The following is a 17491-nucleotide window of genomic DNA, read 5'->3' on the forward strand; positions in this document are numbered from 1 at the left end:
TGTGAGAGGCCTTTCAGGAAGACCGTCAAAGCGTCCCGAGAAGGAAAGACGTCAAAGAGTGTCCGTTGGATTCGGTAAATGGAACTTGAACAAAAGGTGCAGAGAAAGAAAAATATCCAGCCTCCCAGCAGATTGTGCGAATATTCGCCCCCATAGCACGCGAATAGCGTTATCGAAGTCCATCTGAATTTCAATGAAAAGAAAAATGATGGATATATCAACGATTTTTAATCTTGTTGAGTCGATGTTAATGTTCTACATACCTATAGTTTAATGTCTGCTGTGGAATGCATGATACAGCCTAGATTTGAAAAATCATTATCCAGTCCAGTGGTGTCTTCAGTTCAAAACAATTGTCTTTTTTAATGTGAACTCTTAAAAGTTTGGAATAGACTGATCATTTTCATTCAATGGGTGCAACTGTTCCTGATAATTATGAGAAATACAAACATATGTATGATGGTAATCGTGTATTATCATTTAGTGAAACACTACATAATATGCGTATATATAGATATGAGCAGTAGTATGAAACTTCTGGCGGAAGGGTACAAAAATAAATTACGTAAAAAACGATCGCATTGTATCTGTGCCGACTGTCCAGAAATAAAACTGCTTCCCTTTGTTATCGTCTGCAGCGTTCCATCACTTTTCCGCAATTTTTACAGATGAAACTCAAGCTGAAAAAATCCGTATCTGCATAATGGTGGGAAACTTTAGATATTGAAAAAAATTCTTCTCTAATTTTCCCAACTTGAAATAAGCTCAAACTGCATAATCGCATCATGTCTGAGTAAAAATTAAAGTGATCCATGTCTCGGCGCTGTTTTTATGATAAAACCAAGTATTTGGGTCATCTTCTGTAATGGACGAAAATCAAAGAACGTAAGAGAGATAGAGAGCGAAACAAAAATAAGAGACAGAAACTAGCGACAAAAAGGTATAATAGGAACACGAAAAGGCTGAGGAATATTGTATACGCGAGTGAAACATAAGTGACGCTCGAGTTAATTTTAGAAGGCTGGCGTCTCAGATATAGCGGCTCCTTTTGCAGTGATGCCGGTGTTGAAGGTGTAGGAATTTGGCTAATACCAATTACAATATCACATATCACCGCACATCGTTTCCATAAAGGTGTGACTGAGCTAACTGTATATATGTAAGCCTCCCGCAGATTTTTGGCATGGTATAAATTCCACCCCATGAAACCTTCGAAAACCTACGAAATCATTTTTTCTTGCTGCACAGGACTGTTTATAAAAGGTGGAATAAATGCGACGATCAGTGTCACTTCATAGGGATATCAAGAAGAGATTAAATCCCTGAACGACGAGACCGGGGCGCGATTACCTGTTAAAAGTACATACATCGACTCCCGGCGGCAGCATTGACGCATCCTGGAGCTCAAATGTCGGGCAGAGAGAGTTATTCCTGGACCCACGTGCTTGGAATATCTCTTGAGAGATCGGAAGCCGAGAACGAAAACTGCGTGAATCAACGGCGAAGCCATATAGCTAGTCGCAGGTGGTAGCGATTATATCACGACCAACCAAAGATGATCATAATTCAGCCAGGAATCGTGCAGACTAAGTATAATCTCGAAGGTCAAATGCACTCACTTGAATCCAAGCTCGACTTTCGTTTATCAAGTCCGAGAAATCAGGTCAATTCTGAATCTTCCTACCAAAATAAAAGGGGGCTGCGACCTATAAGCAGTCAAGAAGCAGCGTCGTTGGTTGTTATAAGACCTGAACGCTTAAGAGGAATAGTGTGTCGAGGAAACTGATTACATACTATAGAACACAGATGATAATTTTTTTCGGGTGCTATAAATTTTGTAGGATTCTAAACATCCATAGTTTATGTTCACTCTTTGAAGTTGGTTGTCTTGAGGTTGACGGTACGCCGTTATTCCAATATGACTTCGTAAGGCACTGATTTCTTCTGGATACATGCCATTTCCCTTTGAGTGGGGGAATTTCTTTGCTTCCAACCTCAAACTCTAGTAAATAAACAAGATTTTCAATTCCAAATTGTTCTTTCCAGATTTCCAGGTACAAGCGGAAATGTCGTGTTTTTGGAAGAGAACATGCCTTGTGAAGTCGAATATACGCATACCGTCAACCGCGTCACGACCAACTGATTTTACTCAAAAATGGACCCATGTGTCCAAATGTCATTCAAATGTGGTTTTTGACGTTTGAACGGCATAAATCAACCACAATTTTATCGAAATCGCCAGAAGTTACGGTACTCGAGAGAAGAAACAATGTTTGGAACCTATAATATTCAGTTTCCGTGAGACACTGGTTCCCTCAATGGCCGTCGCGCTCATCGGTATTTGGGAAAGAACGGGTGGGATCAGCGCACCCTTGACTTATATATTTTGGTTTAGTGAAAGGCGAACTCCCCCTCGATCGGGTAAGACTGGTAATGGCAGCGTGGATCTCCAGGCTTAGTCCCCGCAGCCTGGGTAACTGTTTTAGTTTCGAACGTTGTAAGGGCGCTATTTTCGTTCCCCTCGCACTAAATATGGTCAGATAGACGTTGGCGTTGTAGCCGGGCAGACCACCCCGACCACTCAAGTTCCGGATGGTGGGGGAATGGACGAAAGTTACTTAGAGAAGTCCACCTCTACGAGTCCGACAGTTGGTTCGTAGTGACCATCTCGTACCATCCTCCCAGAAACCAACACTAGTCATGGTAAGTAGAAAACCAACACGATACCCGCACGAAATCCAGGATGATATCCCCTCCCAAAACAAAAATTAATTACGATCAAGTTTAAACGAAATGTAAAAAGATAAAAAAAACGAATCAACATATTAGCCCACCTCAAGTGCTTTCAACGGAAGTGAAGATGTCGTACAAATTGATAGTCACGGGAAAAATGACAAGTGAATGTTGTTTAACGAACAAAATACCGTATACGCCGGATGTGATGTAAGGAAAAGTGTGACACCGATTACAGATGCCATTATCGCACGAAGATGCAAGGGCTGCATTTCATTTGGACAATTGGATTACGTGTGTTCAATTATAAATGTACAGTGTTTCCTTTTTACAAGAATTACCAAGTGCTTCACCGTTAGACTCGTTAGGGTGTCTGGCTTCTTTCCCGGAGTATCGTGACTATTGCCATTACTTAGAAATGAAATATTTTCAAATTTCGCGTATCAGCAAGCTTTTATGCAAGCTCTATTCGAATGAATCGTACGTGGAAGCCCGTAATTGCAGCCGGTTGATATATCATTCAGAAACATAGCGGTGAGGAATTTGGCACCAAGATCTACGCGAACGACTTGGAATCCACGCGTGATGAACTAATACACTCTTCATATCTCGCTGCACGTAATTTGAAATCATCTTCCACGTGACTGTGAATCAAATTTGGACAGCTGTAAAGTTGTTCACTAATTTTGTTGAATGAAAACGAATAAGCAATTATCGAAACACCTTGAAAGGAGATTTCCTTGGTACGCGGTAAGCGTGTAACGGAAAACAACGGTAAATTAGGAATTTTGAAACGATCACCGTTTAAAAAATGCGTTCACCATCGCACGCATTCGCCTTGCGAAAAAGTCGGTATGTTTTTGAATTACGTAAACACACCTAAAACAGAAAAAGAATGAATTTCATACATGTATGAAACCGGTTCAATAGCGGAAAAGGAGTACGTCGATTTTCACAATCTTCCGAGCGGTACGAAATAAGAAAATTACGTAATGGAACGGTAACTCGAGATCCGGTATCGTTGGTCGAGGCGTAATCCGCCCCCGGTGTCTAAATACGTCTTGGCCGGTGCCAAGTTTATAATTAGACTCAGCTCTACGCGAGGGACGCCTTAGAAATTTTCATGGCACGATCAAGACTTCCCTGGTGATTTAACCCGCCACGCTTGGATCATCCCAGGGTTTGAGAAGCTCGTTACATTGCCTAATTATCGCGTAATCGTCAGGGCTGAATTGACTACCGACTGTCATGTCCGTTCACAGTTGTCGAGTCGTCATGATCCATTCATCCTTCATCAACAGTTCAGATTACTTGCCAAGATTTGCGGCATGATGAGGTTTCTGGATCATCTTGCCCTGAAAGTTTTATGGTCAGTTTAAATGACTATGTTCCATGTACAGATCTATGTTGAAATACTTGAGAACCATTCCTGAGCCGGTTGAAATGAATTGTACATCAAAATGTAGTAATCGTAATAGAATGGACTGAAAATGTTTAGTGAACTGTTTCATTGAACATTTATTATATTTCAAGCTTACGGTTCAACTATTACGGGATTGAGTAACTCTCCTCAGAGTTGTAAAGTAATACTAGTATGATCATGCTCTTATAGTCCAAGAGACTATGTTTCACAGATGAACTAACCATACCAGCAACCCAATTACCTAAAAAGTCCCAAATAAACGAAATCAATCATTTTTCGGGTTGTGGAGAACGGAACCGCCAATTATTGACGCTTTACTACGATTACAGGCGGATAAGGAGAAGAAGAAGAAGCCCAAGAAGAAGGAGGAGGCGGCGGCGCCAGCGCCCGCACCCGAACCCGAACCTGAACCAGAACCAGCAAAACCACCATCCCAAACCGCCAGCCAGAGAGCAAGCAGCCGTGGAAGCCGAAAGGCCAAGCGTTCCGGCTCCAGCGTCTTCTCCATGTTCTCACAGAAGCAGGTCGCTGAGTTCAAGGAGGTTCGGAGTTTTTGGAAATTATCTAGTCCCATTCAAACGAGTAGTTTGAAACTCGAGACTGTGTACGAGATCCTTCATAATTTTCTAAGCAGGGTCATGGCGGCATTATTTACAGTCATTCGCGTAGCTCGACCTTCACGGAAAAAACCCTCAACTTGGGTGTGAATTTATATCCTCGACTTTTTTGTTAAGGGAATTTAGCATCGTCTATGAGTTGTGGGTTTTTTTCCGTGAGGGGAGTGGTCGAAATCATCCTTTAAGCGTATCGAACTATTTCCTCAATTCTTGCAATCCACAAACAGAATGATCTCGCGTGGCCTAGAACACACTAATCTTAACACGGGGCCGAGGATATCTTCTAGCTGTCTTTGAAAATGAGTTGGAAAGTGTTGGTTGAAAAGAGGATAATCAGTTTGTGCTTGCTCGAAAATGCTCCTAACTCACTTTGGACCGATCTACAGGCTTTCCAGCTAATGGACCACGACAAGGATGGTATTATTGGCAAGAACGACCTTGCTGCCACAATGGACTCACTCGGTAAGCTCGCTACCGAGAAGGAACTTGACGAGATGCTCGGTGAGGCTCCAGGACCCATCAACTTCACCCAACTGCTCAACCTTTTCGCTGCCCGCATGTCTGGATCAGGTACTTTCGCCATGTTCATCGAATTCACAAGCCCAAATACTCTGCTCCTAGGCCTCTATCCAGAGTAAAATGGCATCTGAACTGCTCTTGCCATCTTTTTGTTTCGCCTGAAATTTTGCTCGATAACTGGAAAGTTGTGAAAACGTCTGTTTAGCCAAAGTAGAATGTGAAGCGCATCAACAGCGGCCATGTTGATTTTTACCCAAATTCCAATTTTTCAGTTAAATATTTTACGGACATTGACTTTGAAAATTTGATGTAACAAAAAGTGGTGGCGTTTCCAAAGTGTACGTAAAATCGTAAGCCCTAGTTTGATGCCACTTTTTTTTCTTCATCACAGGTCAGGACGACGATGATGTTGTCATCAAGGCCTTCAACACCTACGACGAGAACGGCAAAATCGACGGTGAAAGGTGAATACAAAATTTGTCAGGATTGATCCGACAATCTGCATTTTAGACATAAATTTATCATATCAATGTGCATTTCGAAACACGGCGAGTGCTATGATGCTAAAATCGTACGATCTAAGTCTGAGATTAAAAAATTCATTGCTGATACTAAAAATAAGATCTGAGGCACTTTGATGTACGGCGTATATCAATCGATTTACGAAGTTCGTTACAAGAAAGAAAAGTGACGTGCTTAATTAGTTGGTTAACAAGTTGAGCTATGAGTGCAAAATTATTTTGGAACTTTTTCAGGCTGAGGCACGCCCTCTTGACCTGGGGAGACAAATTCACCCCACGAGAGGTCAACGACGCGTTCGACCAGATGTACATCGACGACAAAGGATTCATCGACACACAGTCCCTGATCGCCATGTTGACCGGAACCGGCGACGAAGAAGACGAGTAAGAAGGACGACCAGACCTCGCAAACCGCAAACAACAAAACAAACAATCACTATCACACCATCGTCGCAGGATTGACTCGTGGACCAGTTTAAATTGAACTGGCGAGGCAGAAGGAGTCGTGAATACAACAATTGTCAAGATGCACAGGAAAAGAGACTCCGTCGATGCGTGAGACAAGTTGAAAAGTATTGGAAAAATAATAAACCAAATACAAAATGAAGAACAATAAACGTACAATGGAGAAATGACGCGCATGGTCGAAAAACTGCGTGAATAACGGCTGCAGTTCGGAAAAACATCTCCACGCAACATGCAGAGTTTTTTTTTTTTGAAAAAAAAATCCAAAATACTTATGTACTTAATATTACTACATTGTTAATATATAATACTTTAATTATTTAAATACAATTCACACGTCAAGCTCCGCATATAATATATATATATATATGTACATGTGTATATATATCGTGTATATTATAGATATCTCATAACATATATAGGATGCTAGAACTCGAGTTATTCCACGTTTAGAAAATCTTGCGATCGATATTTCGGCGGAGGGGAAAAATCTTGCGATGTTGTCCTACATAGGTACGTACCACTCATTATCATATTGTAAAATGACATAAATTAACTATCGCCGGATTATTGTTTCAACCTGCGAGATTGTCAATTCTCTCATTTCACCGTATCATCATTCATCATATCCATACGCATATTCAAAGACATATCCATCACACGTTATCTTTCATCTAATAAAAAATTATTTCAAAGCCCAGGCGGATTTATATTATTATTATATAATTATGTCTCAACTTACCACCAAGTGTTTTTTTTCTCTATAGTTTCGTTTTCAGTTCGTTTTCAAAAAGTTAGATAATTTTGCAATCGCACCAACGACCTAAATACATGAGACGTTTTCTCAAGTTTCTTTTTCAAACACGCAAGATGATTTTTTCAAAGTTCCCGTTCGGTATGAACACAACGTAATGTTCCCTATTTTTGCAACAACCTTTATCGCTATTTTCAATTCTAAAAGATCTTATAAGCTGTTCAGAGAATTTATGCAACAGCACACCGATGAAATGTCGCGAATAATAACCATAGCATTATAACTTCCTAAACTCAGCGCCTTTACAGAATTTATTTAGAAATAAGAATTTTTCTTCTAGCTATATTTTAACTCTTTTCAAGCTATGATATTTTTATTTTTAAGGCGAACTCGAAAGATCTTATCGAAAGAGTTAAATTAAGCGGCGATAAGATCAGTATTCACCCGTGTCAGTCGCCTCAAAAACGTAAAAAATATTAATATCGCATTTTGACATTTCAGTCATGGCATAAGAATTAATAACGTATGCGGTAGAAAAAACTCTGCTTTAGTGTGTATTCAACTCTTATATCATATTGAATTTATAAAAAATTCTTAGAGTTAGCTAATTTTTCGCCAATCATAGTTGAACGATGTGCACAAAATCGTGCATGATAAAAAAAAAAAGAAGGAAGCGCAAAATTCCGATTTCATACAGGCATATGCATTTTATATGCGAAACGCGTGAATAACAGAATAAAAAATTTTCAATGTCTACGCTCTCTTGGCGGGTGAAATGATGACTAGATTATATATTCTTGCCGTGATTTTATTTGGCGTGAAATGTCGCCCGATAGCTGACGAGTACTAGAAATTACCGTAAATTTGAAATAGAATTGCAAGCGAGTGAACGGCGGCCATGTTGACTAAGTGCCAGGATTCGAATTCGTCTGTCAAATATTTCATAAATTATGTTTTCACAACTTTAGCCAACAGCTGATCTACGATACTTTACGTGAAATATATTCATATGATGAATTATTTCCGAGCTGCATGATAGAAAATTACGAGAATTTGTCTTGAGTCATAATTCAATTGCAAGGTTTAGTTACTAGCAACGTTGATCGCGGTTCGTTTCTGGAATCTTGGTGACTCGGTCGTCTAAATAGTGGGATTTTGAGTTAAACGTTTACCGGGAGACCGCTTGAACCAAAATAACGCAGTTAACCTCGATATTATTAAGCTCATCATCTGTCCGCCCCAATCTTCATCTTTAAGCATCTATAATTTTGCTGGCACCGTATACCCAAGAGAAGACGTCTCTTCATCATAAACTTGGAACGGCATCAAAATTCAAAATAGTTACATTTTGATAAGCTGTATATAAACAAATATTTGAACAGGCAACAGCTGTACGAATTTCATGGGTGGTAAGAGTTCAAAACTTTCGAGAGTGAATTCGTTTTTAATGCGATATTTATGTAAAAAAATGTGTCGCTTTAAACTTCTAGAAGAAAAAATTACGTGAAAACCAAGACGAAATAAGGTTCTTTTGCAGTGAAATTTATCACCTTTTTATGATTATTCTACGAATAATTTTCTCGGATCTATAATTACTTTGCTTTAATTTCTCGGATCTATCATTCCATTTGAGTGCATTCGGGAATAAAGATCATATGGAATAAGTAATTCAGAAAATATTTTTTCCCTGTAATGAATTTACCAGGGATACGAAATATTGTTTCGGTTGCGGTCAAGTCAGATAAAAGGCGCCGTAGATTCCGGATAATCAGAAAAGTAATATAAAAAAAATATGAAACTAATCGTAAGTAATCTAGAAGTTATTTTTAACATCTATTCAAATTAAAAAAGGAAACTGAACCTAAATTCATCAGAACTGATAAAACATCTTTGGCGTGTTACCAGAAACGTAATGATTTTATACTATATTCATAATTTAAAAATATTATCAACGCTGCCAATGAGCAACATATTTTTAAAAAAATTGTATCTTCTGTATGGTCAATAAATATTCACGCAATCGGTTGGAAGAGTTTGAATAATCAAAATCTGATCTGTATTCTGGGTTGAAATACGAAAGAAAATAATTCGATGGACTAGAAAATTTTAGTATGAAGTATACAGAGGCAGCAAGGAAATTTGTAGCAACACCTAGAATTTTGCAACTTTCATTAACGGGTTTGCTACATTAGGAATACCACTTGGGTATATTTGCGAAATCTTTACCGTTGCAGTAAAAATTCCAATTCGACAGTTGAAATTTCTGTTTTTTAGATATTAACACTGAAATTTGCAGGTCCAGCGAATTATTTTTTTCATGAAGTGATAATATACAAAAACTACACTCTAGTTCATTAGTCGACAAGTGAAATTGTTACATGGTGTTCAAAATGTATGTAGGGGAGAACGGGACCCGACGGACCCCTAAGCCGCTGTTTATGTTTTGTTGCTTTTTGATCTGTCTCGAACAAATTCATTATTAATTTCCGTAATTTAGAAAAAAAAAAAAAAATTCTGCGGCATGACGGACTCCAAAAATTTGAGCAAAAACAATGATTTTTCGTTTTTGTCTCGGTCTCCCCTACTTTGTCCCTTTTTGTGATAAAAAAAAATAGGTGGGAAATATTTGCGGAGAAACAGCGGTTTTGGCTCATTTTGAAATTTACAAACGCCTTTGGTCAATATTCATAATAATATCTTAACAATAATTCACTATCATTCATACGGACCTACGGAAATATTTGGGAACTTTGGCGTTGTCGAAATTAAAGGGGCTATAATCCATCAAAACTAATATCTGAATATGAACATAAATGTTTCTTTCTCCAACACACCAGGCAGCAGCGAAACCTTCAATCTATATTCACGTCGATGAATTGCATGCAATCAATTAACACCAAAGAGTACACTGAGAAAAATTTCATTTGTTATAGTAACTAGAAAAATTGAGTAAAACAGGTACCGTTAAAAAAACTGTTTGAATATTGTTTGTATTACGAAAAACGAGGTACAAGTAACCATTTTACGCTATTGTCGATCCTTTCTTGGTAATCGCAACGCAAAATCAGTTTGTGAGATTTACTCTACATTTTTAGTTAAATAAGGCATTAACATCAATTTATTGTTGCACAAGCGTTAAATTTTCGCAACAGTCACAAGAAAATATAGTAACAGTGATCGTAATGAGAAAGAATAGTAACGGATACTAGACTTTGCGGTAACAGGTGAAAAACTAATTTTCATTTTGTACCTAGAACTATATTTTTCCATTGTGATGAAAAATGACAATGGTTAAGGAATGAGCGGTAACCGGAACTAAAAATTTTTCTCAGTGTAAAGAAGGGTGAAAAACATCATCAGACTCACCGATTCCGGAGGATGCGCAGGCTGGGGAACGCCGTCTTCTTCGAGACTGAAGCGATCCACTTGTCCGCGGAGTTACAACCTCCAGCGTTAACGGGCCAGAGGAAGAAAATTGTAACATCCGAGGAACAGGTGGAAACAGGAAGCGCAAATACGATGAGTACTTGCCAAGTGACGCGAATTATGACGGTGGGCGTAATCGGAATGGACCATATGTTCCAGACTGGATCTGCAGGGTCGCAGCTGATGAAATTCGTCACTCATCGTCGATCCCGATTAGGCAGTGAGAACGGTGCCGAGCGCCATGTTGGCGATTTGGGGGGAGTCGATTTCTCTCTCTCAAAGAATTTGGATTTGAATTTTAAATTTGACGAATGGCACACCGTCCGTGTTTACCCCTCCACTAAAATTCGGTGCAGGAAAAAAAACGCGCCCCTGCTCAGGAATACTTTCATCTTCTATCTAGAAAAACATCTCGCTGCTGGAGATGAATTTAATTTCATTCCACAAGTGGGGGTCGGGCACTTACCGCGCTTCTATAAAACTACCCGTGTCAACGTTTGAGAAGGCAGTTGTTGGTCCACGACATTACGTCTCGACTCAATTCGACGGCGTTTGGCGTCATTTTTCAGTCCATAAACTGAATTTACATCATGTCCGACTCAACGGTCGCCTCTGAACAACTCAAGGAGTCTAATCCCAGCAAAGATAAGGTCTCTTTCATCATATGCAATTTGGGAATGCAATATACATTGTAAAAAAAAGGTGGTACTGAAGTTAACTGTAATTGGCTAGTGTAGACCATTTTTTATGGTCATTTCGGAAGTTTAGCATCGGATAGTGTTATATAATTGACATCAGACGGTCTTGAATTTGTACCAAATTCTAGTCAGTGTATCAGTACAGTTTCGATATCTTTTTCACACAATTTGTGTTCTTTCTCGATCACCATTACAGAAGAAGAAGAAGTCGCTTAAAACGCCCGAGGGAAAGTCCAAAAGCTCGAGTAGAAAATCGTCGACCGTTTCACCAGCGGAGAATGGAGATGCGGCAATCGAAATCCAGGAAGAAGAACATGTCATTCAAGGAGAACTCACAGCCGATGATTCGTCGCAGAACAATGAGACAGCCGAGGAAAAACCGGATGTCGAAACATCGTCCAAAGTACAGAAAAAGAATGTCACCATGCTGCGGGAGACGGACTTCCGGAAATTGGCTGAACTGAAGGAGGTGAGTCTTGACAGTTGCATTGTTTAGTCATCATTCCATTACAATGTTAAGAACCATTTTCAACACTTTTCAGGCTTTTCACCTCTTCGACATCAACAGAGACGGATACATCGACAAAGAGGATTTGAAGTTCACCTTTACCTCGATGGGAAAACCGGATGTTGCTGATGAAGCACTCGACCAAATGCTCGCCGAAATGTCGTCTAGTGATGTCGACTTTGACGCGTTTGTTAAGCTGTTTGGGTTGGTATTTTTTTTTGGGTAGACCTTTTTTTACCAGTCTTCATGACAAGCTCAACTAGATTTCAAGTATATCGCTTACGCGAACATAAAACTGTGGAACTCTTTGATCAGTGTTCAGAATTATGGCTCGGAAGTTATTTACCGGAAATTGAGAGGTCGCCACATTTTCTGAACACTGATCATTAGGCTGTAGAAATTTTTAAAAACCCTTAAGAGTATAGTGTGGATGCCAGAACATCAAAAAAATTAGGCTCTTCCAATAAATTGGATGTAAACTTCGCAGCGTTCAGCGAAGCGTCGATTTCCGGGTTAATGATAATGCTTTAAACATGAGCAGGTACAAAGTTGTCGAACTGGACCCTGAAGAAGAGCTACTAGCGGCATTATCGAACTGGGATTATCTCGGGAACGGAATGATATCGGAAGAAAGGTGAATAAACTTATATAAAATATCAGGATAGACAATTCAAATCATCATTTCAAATCTTGCAGATTGAAGCGCGATCTTCAGGCCTGGGGTGATAAATTCTCGGCAAAAGAAGCAGAACGTGCCCTGGAGGAGGCGCCGCTCTACAAAAAGGACGGAGACACGTTCATAGACTACGTGAAATTCTGCCAAGATATTTGCGGTCTTCGCAACGTGGAAAAGACCAGGGACATCGAAAAGGAAGCGGAAGCTTATGAAAGAGATTTAGAATCACTCGTGAAATAGCAATGATACCTCAAAACAACAGTGATAAAAAGTTTTGGATTTTATTCACGATACGACCACCGTTCGGTTTAAGGTATACATACGTTAACGTACTCGCGACCAATAAGTACTAGGTGCAGTGATTTAAGTACTCCAATTGCGGTCAATTGTAATAAAGCGTTTGTCGAACGGTTCCGACTATTCTTCATAGTACTCCCAAAACGATTCGGGTAATATTATACGTATAACATATTGTGTCTGTAAGCGTAAATCAAGTACATTTCAGGTTCAAGTATTCTTCGGTTCTCTTCGGTGCTGTTACTTATGCGTTTTGAACATCATTTGCAGAGATTCCCCTTCATTCTCCTTTCTTGGGTCTGTATCCAAAGATCGATGATCCAATCCTGATGTTTGTACTACCGAGTTCGATCTGCAATACAAAAGTACGAATTTGCCGATATGAATCTGGGATTTTTTTTCAATTCCATGACTGGGCTTACGGCATGTTCGTAGTCGCTCGACATTCCCATGGAAAGCTCGACGGCTCTGCTATCGAGATTCAATTCCTGGCAAATCTTACTGTGCAATTCTCTCAGTTTGAGGAAATCCGGATTTGGACCAGCGCTGGGATCGTAACCGTACTTTCCGATCGTCATTATACCGGTGAATTTCAAATTTTTACAATTCTCTATCACGTGTTTCACCAAGTTAGAAGCCTCGCTCGGTTGACAACCATTTTTTTCTATGCACGACAGAAGAGGATCATTAATCATGAAGCATTAAAAGTAGAAGCATATCTTTCGTTGAATAGACAGCTCAACAGTTTTTGTCAACTTTAAATTTAACAAAAAATATAGAATTTTTTATCACCTTCTTCGCCGCTTGTGTTTATCTGTACCATCACCTTCAGCAGAGACTCTTCAGTTTTTCGAAATTTTGGCCAGGCATTGTTCAGCCCAGTCGCAAGCTGTTTGGAATGTACAGTTTCGATGATGTACAAATTTGGAACGGCTAGGACTTTGTTTATCTTGTTGCTTTGTAGGTGGCCGATGAAATGCCACCGTATGTCCTTGCATTTTGATAATATATCCGGGTTGTGTCCCTTCTCTAACAATTCGTTAACGTAATTTTCACCAAAATGCTTTTGACCCGCCTCATAAGCCTCGATCACAAGTGCGGCAGGTTTAGTTTTGCTCACGGCAACTAGTCGAGGCTTGAAATACGCTAATTCCTGCATTAAAATAAGAAAAAAATAAGCAGCTGACAACGGAAATGATTATCAAAATTCTTAGCCGACAAAATATACACCCTTTGATTTGTGCTTGGCTTGAAAAACTAGTTTTTGTTTAGAGCTCTTGTAATGATTGGTATAAAAGTTTTATTTTGTACCCTCTAAATGCAACAGTTATTCACGATGTTGAAAAATCTTATTTTGTTCTGAAATTTGATTCCAAATCTTATGCTTTGAAAGTTCGTACACTGGTCAATAATTATGTACAGACTGTTTCCAAATTGTAAATATATGGGAAATTACACGAATTACGACGGTGTATTGCTTGAATTTCAAATCTAAACTGTAGGTACTCCTGTGACTTCAATTTTCGTAATTTCAAATCAATGGTCGAGATAAAGAGAAGACAACGAATGTCCCATAAATTAAAAATGTATAATATGTATCGGACACGCGTAAGTACGTATAAGAAACTTGTAATTACACACAGACAATGTATGTCAAAATTTTCCGTTGAAAAGTATAAATCCATTAGCATCAAAAATAAGTAATTACATTAGGGTGGTCCTCATTTAGAATGTTGACGAATTTATTCCGGATCACCCTACCAAATCAACTATAAATAATTCAAAAACAATTCACAATTTTTTTCAGATTTTTATATCAACCGTAACCCGTGACTGTAAGAGGAAGGATTTCCCAATTTAAAATACACGTGTTTCGGACACGTTCTTAGTATATATTTTACTGTAAGAGTAATAATGTTCGTAAAAATTCATGAATGTGAGGTTCTAATGAGCATTAGTGCTACTATCTGAGAAAAAATTCACATCATCATACCAGGTAATATAGACAATTGCATTTCTTATAAATAAAAAGAAAAAGTCAAATTTCTAGGGTGTGCAATTCGTCGAGATTGGTTGGTATGATGATGTGAATTTTTTCTCAGATAGTAATACTAATACTCACTAAATCTTCGCAATTACAGATTGATTCGAACATCGTCACTCTTACAATAAATTATATGTTGAGAATGTACCTGAAACAGGTGTATTTTAAATGGCGATATCCATCCATTTACAGGCACGGATTAGAATTGATATAAAAATCTGAAAGAATTAGGAAATTGTTTTTGAATTATTTATAGTCGATTTGGGGGGTGGTCTGAAAATAAATCATCAACACCCTAACTAAGGATCACCCCAAGGTACATATCAATAGAAGATTTAAAAAATAATCGTTGCCAGTTCAGAAAATATCAGCAGATGGGATATAAATACAATGCACATTGGATGTGTAATATTATAACAATGGTGAATAAACAATAATTTGTCGGTGAAAAAATGTTCTCAATTTCGTTGTAACGGTCTATATCATGTACTTCTCATAGACTCAAAGGTTTCACAGAGTTCGAGACTTTCCGTTTGTTTACTACCTATACGTTTGTTTACGCGATTCTCCAGGTTTGACATTGTGTACAGGTTCTGTTTTGATCCGGATGGAATTATGGTCAGTGCTATTCGGGCCGCCGTCAAACCCGGGTCGGATTCTGAACATCAAGTGAGTTCGCGTTCGGTTTGTGGAAACGGAAATGTGGAACAATGTGGAGTGTGATGTCAATCTTTTCTTTCCTGAATAGTGTACGGCACCCGGTCGCGTCACGCTCGAATATCGTGTTAATTTTTTATCTAGCTAACGTAAGTTCGGGCTGTATTGTTGCCGTATCGATTGCCGGTAAGGAAGAGGGCGCATGAGAACAGTTGACGATCAGACTTCGGTCAGCGTCGTGGACGACAAGCGGTAAATGAGAGTGTAGAGCATCGATCGCCGAGTGAACAGCTGCGTAAACACACTGAGGAAAACAAGGTGCGTACGAAAATAATGTAACAAATATGCGATTGAATGTAGGAGAAATAAGGCGACACGGTACGAAAACAAAACTGACAGATCGTAGCAAAGACTCGATTCTCTGGGTTTATGAATTTGGCAAAAAATTGAACGTCGGCGATCAAGAGACTAAAGAACGCATCACGCCGTCATAACCGTCAATATTTACGGACGAGTGCCGTAGGTACAGAGAGGCTTATGTAACAACCGAAAAAAATTGGTGAATTATGATTCGCTAACTTTGAGCTCTACGTGAGATAGGTTATTTGAATTTTACGAAGACGTACCGGATGTCTTCTCGACGATGCGGCTGCTACCTTGTCTCTGACTGCTCTCAGACCCGATGCGACGTCAGCCATTTTTCTGGTCAACATGTTTTTTTCCATCACGCCAGACGAACGAAGCATCCGAGCAGTTCATCGCTCTGCGGATCCTCCTAGTTCCGCCACTTTCCGATTATCGCTGTCAAGTTATCGACGCAACACAATGTCGACGAATAATTAACGCCAGTTTATTTATTACTAACTAACGACTACGAAGCGATTATGTTGTCTTGCAATCTCTTTAGCACGAAATTGCCAATCTTTGTCCGATGTTCGATTAATTTTTCACGCATTTTCTTTAGAAATCAATTACCTGAATAATAACTTATCCCCTGACGGGTCGGGTTTGAGCTCTTTTCTATGTTACCAACAGTCGGTAAAAAAAAACACAATGGCTTGTACCGTGCTATATGTTTTTTTATAACTGCAAGTAGGTTCTCACAGATCGCGTGAGGGTGGAGAGTCGAGGTGGCGGGTAGGAAATTAAGGGTAGAGAATAATTAAGATCTAAGATTAGTTAGGAATGTTAATTAAAGTTGTCAGGATGATGTACGAGCGAAATGTCTTTTCCACAGTTATAATTACGCGTTAAATAATATTATAATTGGTCAGCATGTTTGCACACACATCTTTGTATATGCCTATACATATTACATGTATACGTATATAACAGGAATCGTTAAAATTGAACATTAAGCCGCTCGTGTAATGTATCGCTGATTATTATACTTATTGATCGTGCTGCTGTGACGTTCCCGTCACGTTGTTGGTGTTACATGAGCGTAACAGGCATCGTCATGAGATTCCCATACCCGTAATGAGATAATTATAAATCACATCCTATTCATCAACGCTGCATAACGATTTAGCAATTTCACCAATAAAATTCCGCGGTAATTAATCACATCCAACTATTATGGCAGAAAAAATTAAAAAACCAATAAACGGATTGACACGTGTAAATAGAATTAACAAAATTTATGCTTTCTTAATACGGGTTTGTTAGTTCTATATACATTTGACTTCTATCTTATTTACAATCTCAATGTTGTTATATCGATCACCGAGAGAACGATCATAATTCATAATGTTCTTCTTGGCTACCGTATTATTATGTTACGATTTAACGAAAACGGAATATTTGTATGTATCAATTTTCGTTAATATTATGGCTGGCCGAAATTACTTAGACATACCTATATTATAATTCCAGACCGCGAATACATTTTTCAAGGTTTATACGGGGATTAGGCAATCGTTCGTCTGCTGCACGGTTAAAGTGATCATTAGTGGTATTTTTACAATCACTTGTATAGCCTTGGCCGCACGAAATTGGTCTGTAATTCTAGGAACAAGGAGAAAAAAAAAATAACGTTAATCAAAAATTTACATTTAATTACAAGACGTTTAGGTCCCGAAAAAAATCCTAGGTGTTTGTGTGTATAAATGTCGAAAAATGTATTCAAACGGTCGGCACTGTTTCAACGCGTA

The 17491-nt window shown here is 38.9% G+C and overlaps 4 protein-coding genes and 1 long non-coding RNA gene across 11 annotated transcripts in view; 3 read left to right on the top strand and 2 right to left on the bottom strand.

The window, feature by feature from the left end:
- Window positions 1-505: 505 nt before the first annotated feature.
- Window positions 506-2419, bottom strand: LOC138190886 (uncharacterized). Its single transcript, XR_011176964.1, has 3 exons — window positions 2281-2419; window positions 1351-1706; window positions 506-680 (listed from the first exon to the last, which is right to left on the bottom strand). It is a non-coding gene; the product is annotated as an uncharacterized lncRNA (long non-coding RNA).
- Window positions 2420-2543: 124 nt separating this feature from the next.
- Window positions 2544-6978, top strand: Mlc2 (myosin light chain 2). The gene is made up of 5 exons (XM_046623850.2): window positions 2544-2703; window positions 4486-4698; window positions 5160-5343; window positions 5684-5756; window positions 6048-6978. Exons 1-5 carry the CDS (start codon window positions 2701-2703, stop codon window positions 6199-6201), a joined length of 627 nt encoding a protein of 208 aa, XP_046479806.1. The 5' UTR covers window positions 2544-2700; the 3' UTR covers window positions 6202-6978.
- Window positions 6979-10818: 3840 nt separating this feature from the next.
- LOC124217294 (myosin light chain 5-like) lies at window positions 10819-12748 on the top strand. Its single transcript, XM_046622702.2, has 5 exons — window positions 10819-11108; window positions 11353-11625; window positions 11699-11868; window positions 12206-12298; window positions 12361-12748. Exons 1-5 carry the CDS (start codon window positions 11049-11051, stop codon window positions 12578-12580), a joined length of 816 nt encoding a protein of 271 aa, XP_046478658.1. The 5' UTR covers window positions 10819-11048; the 3' UTR covers window positions 12581-12748.
- Window positions 12606-16120, bottom strand: LOC124217788 (pyridoxal phosphate homeostasis protein). Its single transcript, XM_046623849.1, has 4 exons — window positions 15965-16120; window positions 13430-13790; window positions 13060-13301; window positions 12606-12989 (listed from the first exon to the last, which is right to left on the bottom strand). Exons 1-4 carry the CDS (start codon window positions 16082-16084, stop codon window positions 12918-12920), a joined length of 795 nt encoding a protein of 264 aa, XP_046479805.1. The 5' UTR covers window positions 16085-16120; the 3' UTR covers window positions 12606-12917.
- Window positions 15339-17491, top strand: part of LOC124217790 (uncharacterized) — a 174975-nt gene continuing 172822 nt past the window's right edge. For all 7 annotated transcript variants that reach the window (XR_011176958.1, XR_011176957.1, XR_011176959.1 and 4 more), the window contains exon 1: window positions 15339-15656. The gene's annotated coding sequence lies outside the window, so the exon portion shown is untranslated. The remainder of the gene's footprint in view (window positions 15657-17491) is intronic.

The sequence above is a fragment of the Neodiprion pinetum genome, chromosome 4, assembly GCF_021155775.2.
Source record: "Neodiprion pinetum isolate iyNeoPine1 chromosome 4, iyNeoPine1.2, whole genome shotgun sequence".
Taxonomy (NCBI): Eukaryota; Metazoa; Arthropoda; class Insecta; order Hymenoptera; family Diprionidae; genus Neodiprion; species Neodiprion pinetum.

What these genes read in the sequence shown, in the direction of transcription:
- LOC124217294 (XM_046622702.2), top strand. Translation starts at nt 11,049, where the DNA reads ATGTCCGACTCAACGGTCGCCTCTGAACAACTCAAGGAGTCTAATCCC. An exon ending in AATTGGCTGAACTGAAGGAG is followed by an intron (nt 11,626 to 11,698) that starts GTGAGTCTTGAC and finishes AACACTTTTCAG; the next exon opens with GCTTTTCACCTCTTCGACAT. An exon ending in GCGTTTGTTAAGCTGTTTGG is followed by an intron (nt 11,869 to 12,205) that starts GTTGGTATTTTT and finishes AAACATGAGCAG; the next exon opens with GTACAAAGTTGTCGAACTGG.
- Mlc2 (XM_046623850.2), top strand. An exon ending in AGGTCGCTGAGTTCAAGGAG is followed by an intron (nt 4,699 to 5,159) that starts GTTCGGAGTTTT and finishes ACCGATCTACAG; the next exon opens with GCTTTCCAGCTAATGGACCA. An exon ending in TGCCCGCATGTCTGGATCAG is followed by an intron (nt 5,344 to 5,683) that starts GTACTTTCGCCA and finishes TCTTCATCACAG; the next exon opens with GTCAGGACGACGATGATGTT.
- LOC124217788 (XM_046623849.1), bottom strand. Translation starts at nt 16,084, where the DNA reads ATGCTTCGTTCGTCTGGCGTGATGGAAAAAAACATGTTGACCAGAAAA. An exon ending in AAACACAAGCGGCGAAGAAG is followed by an intron (nt 13,302 to 13,429) that starts GTGATAAAAAAT and finishes TGTCGTGCATAG; the next exon opens with AAAAAAATGGTTGTCAACCG. An exon ending in CGAGCGACTACGAACATGCC is followed by an intron (nt 12,990 to 13,059) that starts GTAAGCCCAGTC and finishes TTTGTATTGCAG; the next exon opens with ATCGAACTCGGTAGTACAAA.